This window comes from Neoarius graeffei, chromosome 25 (genome assembly GCF_027579695.1).
Source record: "Neoarius graeffei isolate fNeoGra1 chromosome 25, fNeoGra1.pri, whole genome shotgun sequence".
Classification (NCBI taxonomy): Eukaryota; Metazoa; Chordata; class Actinopteri; order Siluriformes; family Ariidae; genus Neoarius; species Neoarius graeffei.
The window spans coordinates 21,085,846-21,098,469 of record NC_083593.1 but is presented as its reverse complement, the minus strand read 5'-3'; the positions used below and the strand labels follow the sequence as shown (position 1 = coordinate 21,098,469).

The following is a 12,624-nucleotide window of genomic DNA, read 5'->3' as shown; positions in this document are numbered from 1 at the left end:
ATACTTTATTGCAGCGAAAAACAAAAGCTTCAAAGCACCCTAGTTCCCTTAAAGATCCTAATAACAATAAAGGATCCCTTACGTATCTCTAACATTTTAAATAACCATTTTGCGTCTGTGGGTCGTCGTTTAGCTGTAAACCTCCCCTCGACACATCAAAATTTTAGAAATTTTCTCACTAAATCCAAATCACTCCAGTCATCCTTCTTGTTTTGGCCGGTAACAGCTGATGAGGAACGAATGGAAATTATTTCCATTCCTGATAACAAAACCTATGGCCTCTATTCATGCCCAACACAGTTACTAAAATGCGTGAGTAATATTGTTAGTCAGCCTTTAGCTTTACTTTTAAACTTGTCTGTCGACCAGGGAGTCTATCCAGCTAAATTAAAACTGTCAAAAATAGTTCCAGTTTTTAAATTTGATGATGAGTATGACCCAAACAATTATAGGCCCATATCTTTTTTATTGAACTTCAACAGAATTTTTGAAAAGTTAATGTATGCTTGTATGGCTTCCTTTATTGAGGAATGAGGACTGCTCAATATGAGCAATATGGTTTTCGTAAATCTCATTCTACTCAGCATGCAATATTGGATATAATTAATTCGATACAAGCATATATGGATAAGCACCTGTTTTCTTGTGGTATATTTCTTGACTTGAAAAAAGCCTTTGATACTGTTGACCACGACATTTTATTAGATAAGTTAAAATTCTATGGCTTTCGGGGAATAATCAATAATTGGTTTTCCTCATATTTGACCAATCCTAAACAAACCACGGAAATTAAGAGTCTTATATCTGAGCAGTCTACTATCACTTGCGGAGTGCCTCAGGAGTCAATCCTTGGACCCCTTCTGTTCTTGATATATATATGAACGATATGCAGTACTGCTCTGATAAGTTGAGTTTTTTTTTCTTTTTGCTGATGATACGAGTATCCTTTATGCTGATAAGAATATAAAATCTATAGAAACTCTTGTAAATAGCGAACTCTCCAAGGTCTTTAGCTGGCTCACAGCAAACAGATTAACCTTAAATATTAAGAAATCAAATTATGTCATCTTTCGCCCATAATCAAAAGAAATTATCGTTCTAACCTAAAATATTAATATATGAAAATGAAAAAGGCAAACCTGTCAACCTCGAGTGTAAAGATTATGTTAAATATCTTGGAATCTTTATTGATAGTAATCTCACCTTTAAATACCATATTGAACATATAACCACAAAGTAAAATTGTTGGAATGATTGCTAAACTCAGGCACTTTGTACCTTTTAAGACACTACATCGAATTTATCAGTCTCTGATTTTTCCATACATATCTTATGCTGCCCTGTGATGACCTGGCGACTTGTCCAGGGTGTACCCTGCCTCTCGCCCCTAGTCAGCTGGGATAGGCTCCAGCTTGCCTGCAACCCTGTAGAACAGGATAAAGCGGCTACAGATAATGAGATGAGATGAGATATCTTATGCTGTTACAGTGTGGGGCCTTGCCAGTAAACATTATTTAAATAAGGTTTTCATCTTACAAAAACGTGCCCTGCGCTTTATGTCTTTTGCAAAAAGAAATTAGCATGCAGTACCACTTTTTGTTGATGCTGATATTTTGCCTGTAAAATTCCTATACTTTGAATCTGTATGCTGTCTAATGCATGACATTCGAAACAGGATTGCCCCAACCAATATATTAAATCTTTTCACTGATATCAGCAGCATCTATTCACACAGTACTCGGTCTTTGACTTTCAAGAACTTTTACATAAAAAAAATCTAGACTAGAAATGCAATGTTAATGCATTTTCTAGAGTAGGAGTAAGGGTGTGGAATGATCTACCAGTGTTATTAAGAAAGCATTCAAAAAACAATTTAAAGTAAAACTGCATACTGCCCTGATCGATAATCTTTTTAAATATGACGATTACATTGATATCTCTCAAATCAGTGCAGTTCTAAAGAATCAACGATTTTGATTTTTTTTCTGCCTTGATAAATGGTGCCTTTATAGTTATGTTTATCTTGTCTCCGAATCAATTACTTTTTCTTCTTGTTCAATTGTAACAATTCCAATTTCTTTGTAGGCTTTTTAAATTATTATTTTTATATGATATATACATTTTTTCTCTTTGTATTCTTTTTTTTCCTTTCCTGATTTATGATAATTTACTTAATATTTAATATGACTGATCCGCCTCGATTAGCATGACTACTTGCGGATCAGTCTAATATTGTAAAAAAAAAAGTAACAAAATCTGTAATAAAAAGTCTGAAGTAACAAACTGATCTATCTATTCATCTATCCATATACAGTGGTGCTTGAAAGTTTGTGAACCCTTTAGAATTGTCTATATTTCTGCACAAATATGACCTAAAACGTCATCAGATTTTCACACAAGTCCTAAAAGTAGATAAAGAGAACCCAGTTAAACAAATGAGACAAAAATATTATACTTGGTCATTTATTTATTGAGGAAAATGATCCAGTATTGCATATCTGTGAGTGGCAAAAGTATGTGAACCTTTGCTTTCAGTATCTGGTGTGACCCCCTTGTGCAGCAATAACTGCAACTAAACGTTTGCGGTAACTGTTGATCAGTCCTGCACACCAGCTTGGAGGAATTTTAGCCCATTCCTCCGTACAGAACAGCTTCAACTCTGGGATGTTGGTGGGTTTCCTCACATGGAACATTTCGAACATTTCGAATGGATTAAGGTCAGGACTCTGACTTGGCCATTCCAAAACATTAACTTTATTCTTCTTTAACCATTCTTTGGAAGAATGACTTGTGTGCTTAAGGTCGTTGTCTTGCTGCATGACCCACCTTCTCTTGAGATTCAGTTCATGGACAGGTGTCCTGACATTTTCCTTTAGAATTCGCTGGTATAATTCAGAATTCATTGTTCCATCAATGAGGGCAAGCCGTCCTGGCCCAGATGCAGCAAAACAGGCCCAAACCATGATACTACCACCACCATGTTTCACAGATGGGATAAGGTTCTTATGCTGCAATGCAGTGTTTTTCTTTCTCCAAACATAACGCTTCTCATTTAAACCAAAAAGTTCTATTTTGGTCTCATCCATCCACAAAACATTTTTCCAATAGCCTTCTGGCTTGTCCACGTGATCTTTAGCAAACTGCAGACGAGCAGCAATGTTCTTTTTGGAGAGCAGTGGCTTTCTCCTTGCAACCCTGCCATGCACACCATTTTTGTTCAGTGTTCTCCTGATGGTGCACTCATGAACATTAATATTAGCCAATGTGAGAGGGGCCTTCAGTTGCTTAGAAGTTACCCTGGGGTCCTTCGTGACCTCGCCAACTATTACACGCCTTGCTCTTGGAGTGATCTTTGTTGGTTGACCACTCCTGGGGAGGGGAACAATGGTCTTGAATTTCCTCCATTTCTACACAATCTGTCTGACTGTGGATTGGTGGAGTCCAAACTCTTTAGAGATGGTTTTGTAACCTTTTCCAGCCTGATGAGCATCAACAACGCTTTTTCTGAGGTCCTCAGAAATCTCCTTTGTTCGTGCCATGATACACTTCCACAACCATGTGTTGTGAAGATCAGACTTTGATAGATCCCTGTTCTTTAAATAAAACAGGGTGCCCACTTGCACCTGATTGCCATCCCATTGATTGAAAACACCTGAGTCTAATTTCACCTTCAAATTAACTGCGAATCCTAGAGGTTCACATACTTTTGCCACTTATAGATATGTAATATTGGCTCATTTTCCTCAATAAATAAATGACCAAGCATAATATTTTTGTCTCATTTGTTTAACTGGGTTCTCTTTATCTACTTTTAGGACTTGTGTGAAAATCTGATGATGTTTTAGGTCATATTTATGCAGAAATATAGAAAATTCTAAAGGTTCACAAACTTTCAAGCACCACTGTATATGGATAGATAAATATATTAAATGTAAGAAATAGAAAATAATCTGGTAAATTACTGTATCACTTACCATGTCCAGCCATGCTTATTGGACATTGAATATTTCTCCATGATGGCTGTAAGGCGCAGCAGTGAGAACTTCTGCAACAAGCTGAGCTGACCTGCTGACTGGCTGGAGATTTGTAATGAAGTTCCTGATTGGCTGAGGCGATTGGACATCCTGAAGCTGGGCCACCTGAGACTAGAATCCAAAATCGTTGTCCAAAAATATACCATAATATACACGGATATCATATAATTATTATGCAATAAACAAATATATTATATGGACACGAGTGTTTTACTGGGAAATACACCACTCGTATTTTTCATACGAGCTCCATTTGGGACATGCAGAACCAAAACCATGACATAAAGCTCTCTATGCCACTCATGAGGATATCGATGAATTGTTTTGATAAATTTGGGTACTTTTTTGTTTGTGAATGTCTCATCTCATCTCATTATCTCTAGCTGCTTTATCCTGTTCTACAGGGTCGCAGGCAAGCTGGAGCCTATCCCAGCTGACTACAGGCGAAAGGCGGGGTACACCCTGGACAAGTCGCCAGGTCATCACAGGGCTGACACATAGACACAGACAACCATTCACACTCACATTCACACCTACGGTCAATTTAGAGTCACCAGTTAACCTAACCTGCATGTCTTTGGACTGTGGGGGAAACCGGAGCACCCGGAGGAAACCCACGCAGACACGGGGAGAACATGCAAACTCTACACAGAAAGGCCCTCGCCGGCCACGGGGCTCGAACCCGGACCTTCTTGCTGTGAGGCGACAGCGCTAACCACTACACCACCGTGCCGCCCTTGTGAATGTCTATAAAAAGAAAATCACACGTTGGCTTGAAGATATGAAGTTTATCTTCTCGTGTTGAAAAACTCATATTTTTCATATGAAATACATTGCGGATTTGAGCGACACATTTATTATACATACGCATCCCTTTCAAGTGTTCAACACGTCTTTCTCTTTAAAAATTCTCTCAAAATATTCCATATTTAATGAAGCAAACCGCGGCCATGGTTGTTTACAAATTGTCACAGTCGCTTGTTAACGCAGAAGTTTTATGTCTCCAACGTGTCTCTTGTCCAGTTTTTTTATGTCCGTTGGTATGTTTTTCTCTTGTAAATATGCGTGACAAATATCTAATGAAGTTTTGGTAACCTTTCGGGTATTCGACGCGTCTTTCTCTTCCCTGGTGAACAAAGAAACACTTGTGCGCATGCGCAGCCGAAAACTCTCTCAGTGAATATTCGCATCAACTCTGACATGTGATGTCATGTTGTCTTGACAACCATGCAATATCGTAAACCATATTCAACGCTCATTCTCCATTGGGTAGAGTGACATAATACAACCCCGATTCCAAAAAAGTTGGGACAAAGTACAAATTGCAAATAAAAACGGAATGCAATAATTTACAGATCTCAAAAACTGATATTGTATTCACAATAGAACATAGACAACATATCAAATGTCGAAAGTGAGACATTTTGAAATTTCATGCCAAATATTGGCTCATTTGAAATTTCATGATAGCAACACATCTCAAAAAAGTTGGGACAGGGGCAATAAGAGGCTGGAAAAGTTAAAGGTACAAAAAAGGAACAGCTGGAGGACCAAATTGCAACTCATTAGGTCAATTGGCAATAGGTCATTAACATGACTGGGTATAAAAAGAGCATCTTGGAGTGGCAGCGGCTCTCAGAAGTAAAGATGGGAAGAGGATCACCAATCCCCCTAATTCTGCGCCAACAAATAGTGGAGCAATATCAGAAAGGAGTTCAACAGTGTAAAATTGCAAAGAGTTTGAACATATCATCATCTACAGTGCATAATATCATCAAGAGATTCAGAGAATCTGGAAAAATCTCTGTGCGTAAGGGTCAAGGCCGGAAAACCATACTGGGTGCCCGTGATCTTCGGGCCCTTAGACGGCACTGCATCACATACAGGCATGCTTCTGTATTGGAAATCACAAAATGGGCTCAGGAATATTTCCAGAGAACATTATCTGTGAACACAATTCACCGTGCCATCCGCCGTTGCCAGCTAAAACTCTATAGTTCAAAGAAGAAGCCGTATCTAAACATGATCCAGAAGCGCAGACGTCTTCTCTGGGCCAAGGCTCATTTAAAATGGACTGTGGCAAAGTGGAAAACTGTTCTGTGGTCAGACGAATCAAAATTTGAAGTTCTTTATGGAAATCAGGGACGCCGTGTCATTCGGACTAAAGAGGAGAAGGATGACCCAAGTTGTTATCAGCGCTCAGTTCAGAAGCCTGCATCTCTGATGGTGTGGGGTTGCATTAGTATGTGTGGCATGGGCAGCTTACACATCTGGAAAGACACCATCAATGCTGAAAGGTATATCCAGGTTCTAGAGCAACATATGCTCCCATCCAGACGACGTCTCTTTCAGGGAAGACCTTACATTTTCCAACATGACAATGCCAAACCACATACTGCATCAATTACAGCATCATGGCTGCGTAGAAGAAGGGTCCGGGTACTGAACTGGCCAGCCTGCAGTCCAGATCTTTCACCCACAGAAAACATTTGGCGCATCATAAAACGGAAGATACGACAAAAAAGACCTAAGACAGTTGAGCAACTAGAATCCTACATTAGACAAGAATGGGTTAACATTCCTATCCCTAAACTTAAGCAACTTGTCTCCTCAGTCCCCAGACGTTTACAGACTGTTGTAAAGAGAAAAGGGGATGTCTCACAGTGGTAAACATGGCCTTTTCCCAACTTTTTTGAGATGTGTTGTTGTCATGAAATTTAAAATCACCTAATTTTTCTCTTTAAATTATACATTTTCTCAGTTTAAACATTTGATATGTCATCTACGTTCTATTCTGAATAAAATATGGAATTTTGAAACTTCCACATCATTGCATTCCGTTTTTATTTACAATTTGTACTTTGTCCCAACTTTTTTGGAATCGGGGTTGTACACGTAGGATAAGCGATATGCTAACAATATTGCATGCTATCAAAGCAAATGAATGAAACCCGCTAGAAGGGAATAGAATATGTTTTTATTCCATTGAAAAAGTGTCCTGTATGTATAATAATTCCTGATATTTCACTCCGATGACGTTACTCCCAGTGTTTTCCCACTGACTCAATGTTGTCAAAATGGTGAACCGGTTCAAAATTAAAATTCTTTTGATTAACTTGCGTATTTTTTATGGATGTGTCCATATAATATAAAGACCATTTAGATGGTGGCATGAAGATATGAAATTTATCTTTTCATGATGAAAATATTTTCACTCGTTCGCTTTGCTCACTCATGAATATGTTCACCACTCAAAGATAAACTTCATATCTTCGCATAGCCATGTAATATTCTCTATAAATTAAGACAAGAAACATGTCCATAATAATGCTCATAAAACTAAAAAAACTACTTGAGAAAATGTCTAATAACTACATAGAAATCATTTTCAAACACAATGCCACTATTAAAAAAAGACAATATTGTTAGTTTAATAACTCTCTGGTCACTCATTTGTGGTAGAAGTGATAGTGCTATGGTTTCTGATTGTCAGGATAAAATTTGAGATTGGACAAAATAGATCAGTACCTAATTAAAGCATATGAAAAAAAAAATCAAGTGGCATGTGAGTGTGGCATGAATGTACTGTTATCTGGGCTGCTCTATTACATTAATCTTAATGTGAAATACATGAAAAATAAAATTACGATTTATTCAGCTACAAAGGAATGATCTTTTACCGAGGCCGAGTGAGCGAAGCACCAACGCCTGAGTCCCGCCTCTCTCTTGTGCTTGAAGCATCTGTTTCGTTCAAAGACACTCCATCTCTGTCTCCATCACTAGGTGTGTTCACTGAGGTCCCTTCAAAATCCAATGTTATCTGACTGGAAGACTGAGCATCCTTCATTGCATGGTCCCGCCCCCCATCCCTCTCTCCTTCTCCCTCAGGCAACACGTTTTTGGACCAGTGATCCACGATTTGCTGCAGGCCGTTCACGTGCTGCAGGATGTCATCCAGGTGCGGGAACAGGTCTTCCTCCTTCTCGAGGTCCATCAGATCTCCAGTGCTGGCATACAAGTGTGAACCTGGTACGTTGTCATAAATGCTAATGCGGCTGCTTCGTGGGCAGCAGCGTGTCATGGGTCGGTTCTCTCGCCCTGCCCATTTCCTGTTCCTCAGTTGCTGATGCTGCTGTGATTCTTGAGCCCTCCATTTCCCTCCCTCACCATTGGCTGGAGTCAAACTCTCTATGGACAGTGCTTTGGGAAAAGTCCCAGGTTTGTGGTCCTTTGGGATGTGTACCATCAGATCCTCATAGGAATGAAATTCATTCCTGCAATTTTGTTCGACTGATTTCCTCCTCTGGGTGTCATGCGAAAACACTTCCAGATTTTCCAGATACATGCCTGCATGCTTGCTGGGATTGTGTGCTTCTGGAATATGCTCCTTCAAGTTGGGTGTGCTCTCAATGCTTTCATCGGTCTCAGACTGGCTCGCCTCCTTACTGGTAGTGAAAATGGATGGGCAGTTGCTAGCAGTGGGTGTGTTTTCAGGATCACCTGGCTCTCCATTAAAAATTTGGATGCAGCGTAGTGTTCGTAGAGCCTCCGGTTCACTCTGCAGAATCGGCCCACTAATTGTCATAGAACGCCGCTCTGGACATGCCCGCAATGCCCCCCATGAGCGGCCCAGAGTCTCCATCCGCCGAAGGAAGTCTTTGGCGCGTGTGCGCCCGTGTCTACCGCTCTTTGCAGGAAGCGTGTTGTAGCGAGGCAGGTCTTGGTACTGGTGCATGCTTAGTGGGCTGAAGGATGCAGACTCAGGCATGACAGACAGTGAGTCCTCACTGTGCAGCGAGCAGATCTCAGGTTCACTCAGATCGGTCAGGACACTTTCACTGCTCACAGTCCTCCGCCGATCTCTTGCCCCCAGGATGAGGTCGACGTCCTGCAGGCGAGACCAGCGGCGGCTGTTCCACTCAAATGTCCATCTGTTGCTGATGGCCAGCAGGTCGTCCTCATCCGAGTCCTCGCTCTGCAAGAGACAAGTGTGTTTATCCACAGGGTTGTAAAGGAAATGAAAATGACCTTCAAGAATTGTGTGGAAAATACAAATGAGTGACAAATTAAACCGAAAGAACTGGTGGCTGCGGAGGACGTTTTGCATGAGGACTCACTAAAAGTTTTGATGAGAAAATAATGTAAATCATACACTGCCCTCCATGATTATTGACATCCCTTGTCACGGTTAGTAGAAAAACATCCACCTTTTGGTGAAGTCGCTTCATCTCACACTGAAAAAATAAGAAAAATCCAACCTTCAACTGAAATAAATTTATTCAGAGAAAAACAAATCCCTCATCAAGAAATAATAATTTTCAGCAAAAATATATGTGCCACAATTATTGGCATCCCTAGAAATGATAGTGAACACAAAGTAACTGAAGTATGTTTCCCATTTAAATTATACATTTTAAGTTGATTGGAGTGTGTAGGGGGCGGCACGGTGGTGTAGTGGTTAGCGCTGTTGCCTCACAGCAAGAAGGTCCTGGGTTCAAGCCCAGCAGTCGGCGAGGGCCTTTCTGTGTGTAGTTTGCATGTTCTCCCTGTGTCTGCGTGGGTTTCCTCCAGGTGCTCCGGTTTCCCCCACAGTCCAAAGGCATGCAGGTTAGGCTAATTGGTGGCTCTAAATTGACCGTAGGTGTGAGTGTGAATGGTTATTTGTCTCTGTGTCAGCCCTGCGATAACCTGGCGACTTGTCCAGGGTGTCCCCCGCCTCTTGCCTATAGTCAGCTGGGATAGGCTCCAGCTTGCCTGCGACCCTGTAGAACAGGATAAGCGGCTAGAGATAATGGATGGATGGAGTGTGTAGGAACTTTCAAGCTGTAATCCAGGACTTCCTGATTAACTGGGGAACAAATATGAGGGGACACAGAGGTCAAATTCCCTTAGTTATCCATCAACATGGAAAAAAAGAGAACACACAAATCAAATGAGAGAGAAGTGTGTTGACCTTCATAAGTCAGGGAATGTTATTTAAAAAAAAAAAAGCTACTTGCCTGAAAATGTCCATTTCTACTGTTTGGGCAAAAATAAAAAAAGTGGACACCAACTGGAATTGTTACAAACTTGCCTGGAAGAGGACCCAAGTTTGTTTTGCCCCCATGTACAGTGAAGAGAGTAAGAGAGGTAAAAAAACATCCCCAAGGATCAGTGTTGGTGAATTACAAGAAAAAGCAAAATCTTGGGGTTTCCAAGTCTCCAAACCCACCATCAGACGCCACCTCTATGCCAAAAGATTATTTGGAAGGTATGCCAGAAAAAAGCCTTTTCCGTCAGTTAACCACAAACACAAGTAATATGTAACAGAAATTGAGCTTTTTGGCAATAAACACTCGAGGTGGATTTGGTGTAATAAGAAGGCTATAATGAAAAGAACCCGATCCAAACTGTAAAATATGGTGGAGGTTCTGTGATGTTGTGCAGCTGTTTTTACTTCAAAGGCCCTGGAAGCCTTGTTAGGGTACATGACATCATGGACTCCATGAAATATCAGGACACTTTAAATCAGAATCTGACTGCCTTTGCCAGGAAACTAAAACTGGATCGTCATTGGACCTTCCAGCAGGACAATGATCTGAAGCACATGTCCAAATCAACAGTAAAATGGTTCACTGAGCACAGAATCACACTTCTGCCCTGGCCATCTCAGTCCCCTGACCTGAAAACCTGTGGGCTGAGCTGAAGAGGAGAAGCACAAGAGAGGGCCTCGGACCCTGAATGATGTGGAGAGGTTGTGTAAAGAGGAATGGTCTCAGATCCCCTGCTCTGTATCTCCAACCTAATAAAATGTTGTCGGAGAAGATTCAGTGCTGTTTTCCTGGAAAAGGGAGGGTGCAGAAAGTATTAAATGCAGGGGTGCTGATAATAGTGTCACGTGTTTTTGTTGAAAATAATTATTTCTTGATGAGGGATTTGTTTTTCTCTGAATACATTCATTTCAATTAAAGGTTGGATTTTTCTCATTTTTTTTCAGTGTGAGATGAAGCGACTTCACCAAAAGATGGATTTTTTCGAACCCTTTATAGTAATCTTTACAAGGGATGCCATAATTGTGGAGGGCACTGTATTAAATGGCCTTCGAATCAGATCTCAACTCAGCTATCAAAGTTTTTAGACAGACATGTTACAGAGTACTTTCCACCACCATCATCAAACACCAACTGAGGGAATCTTTAGAAAGAATGGTATTGTATAATACCTCAGTATTAGACGGCCAGTCAAATGTTCTGACCCACTAGATTGCATATACAGTATACAGTATATATTATACTGTTGTAAAGAACGACTGATCGTTAAGGTTGGAAATTGTTTTCAGACAAAAGTACCGTAAATAATGACGTTAATGGTCACGTATAAATATATTTCTGAATCAAAATCTTCTCTGGGCGGCACGGTGGTGTAGTGGTTAGCGCTGTCGCCTCACAGCAAGAAGGTCCGGGTTCGATCCCCGTGGCCGGCGAGGGCCTTTCTGTGCGGAGTTTGCATGTTCTCCCCGTGTCCGCGTGGGTTTCCTCCGGGTGCTCCGGTTTCCCCCACAGTCCAAAGACATGCAGGTTAGGTTAACTGGTGACTCTAAATTGACCGTAGGTGTGAATGTGAGTGTGAATGGTTGTCTGTGTCTATGTGTCAGCCCTGTGATGACCTGGCGACTTGTCCAGGGTGTACCCCGCCTTTCGCCCGTAGTCAGCTGGGATAGGCTCCAGCTTGCCTGCGACCCTGTAGAACAGGATAAAGCGGCTAGAGATAATGAGATGAACTCTCTCTCTAAATATGTGGTTTTATAGAAGTAGTTTTGCTTAAAATTAAACTGTTTCCCCAAACAGTAGCTTTCATTTCGAAGTTATGAGAGCAGTGAGAAGCTCTGCCTTGTTGGGAATATTAAGAAAAGCCTCTGGGGTGAAGGTCCTCATGAAGCTGTCCGAGAACATGCAAAGAGTGTGTAAAGCTTCATTTATTGGTCAGGTATGTTGTTTTTTTCCCCCTCCTGACACCCTGTAGGCCAATTGGCCTTGTCAGTTGCCAGCCTCTTACGAGGCTGTGTGTCTATCGAGAGCACACTTAATCCACCGCCGGCTTGCTAGGCCTGTTGCAGCTTCACAACAATTCACACACACGGTCAATTTAGAGCCACCAATTAGCCTAACCTGCATGTCTTTGGGGGAAACCAGAGCACCCAGAGGAAACCCACACAGACACGAGGAGAACATGCAAACTCCACATAGAAAGGCCCCCGTCGGCCACTGGGCTCGAGCCCAGAACCTTCTCGCTGTGAGGCGACAGTGCAAACCACTACACCACTGTGCCACCCAGTTTAAATTGTTAATATTTTAAAATCTAAAATCATTTTAAATTGTTCAACACTTTATCAATGCATGTTTCTGTTCTTCTATGAACAGATGTGTACAAATGTTTTACTGGTAGTGTAAGTATGGCCCAGTCCTACACTTAAACATAAACATAAACATACACATACTGTATTGCGCAAAAGTCTTTTTGCACATTAAAATAAGACAGCAACAACAACTGTAGAGCAAAGATGCCTTCAAAAATCATGAAATTAAATTAAATGTTTCTATTTAAAAATATT

General features: G+C 40.9%; 1 protein-coding gene across 5 annotated transcripts in view; it reads right to left on the bottom strand.

Annotated features, from left to right (window-relative positions):
* stard13a (StAR related lipid transfer domain containing 13a) overlaps positions 1-12,624 on the bottom strand; it is a 113,449-nt gene that overhangs the window by 39,947 nt on the left and 60,878 nt on the right. For all 5 annotated transcript variants that reach the window (XM_060908781.1, XM_060908780.1, XM_060908782.1 and 2 more), the window contains 2 exons: positions 7,715-9,009; positions 3,975-4,145 (listed from right to left, as the gene is read on the bottom strand). In XM_060908781.1, coding sequence (XP_060764764.1) covers positions 3,975-4,145; positions 7,715-9,009 — 1,466 coding nt within the window. The remainder of the gene's footprint in view (positions 1-3,974; positions 4,146-7,714; positions 9,010-12,624) is intronic.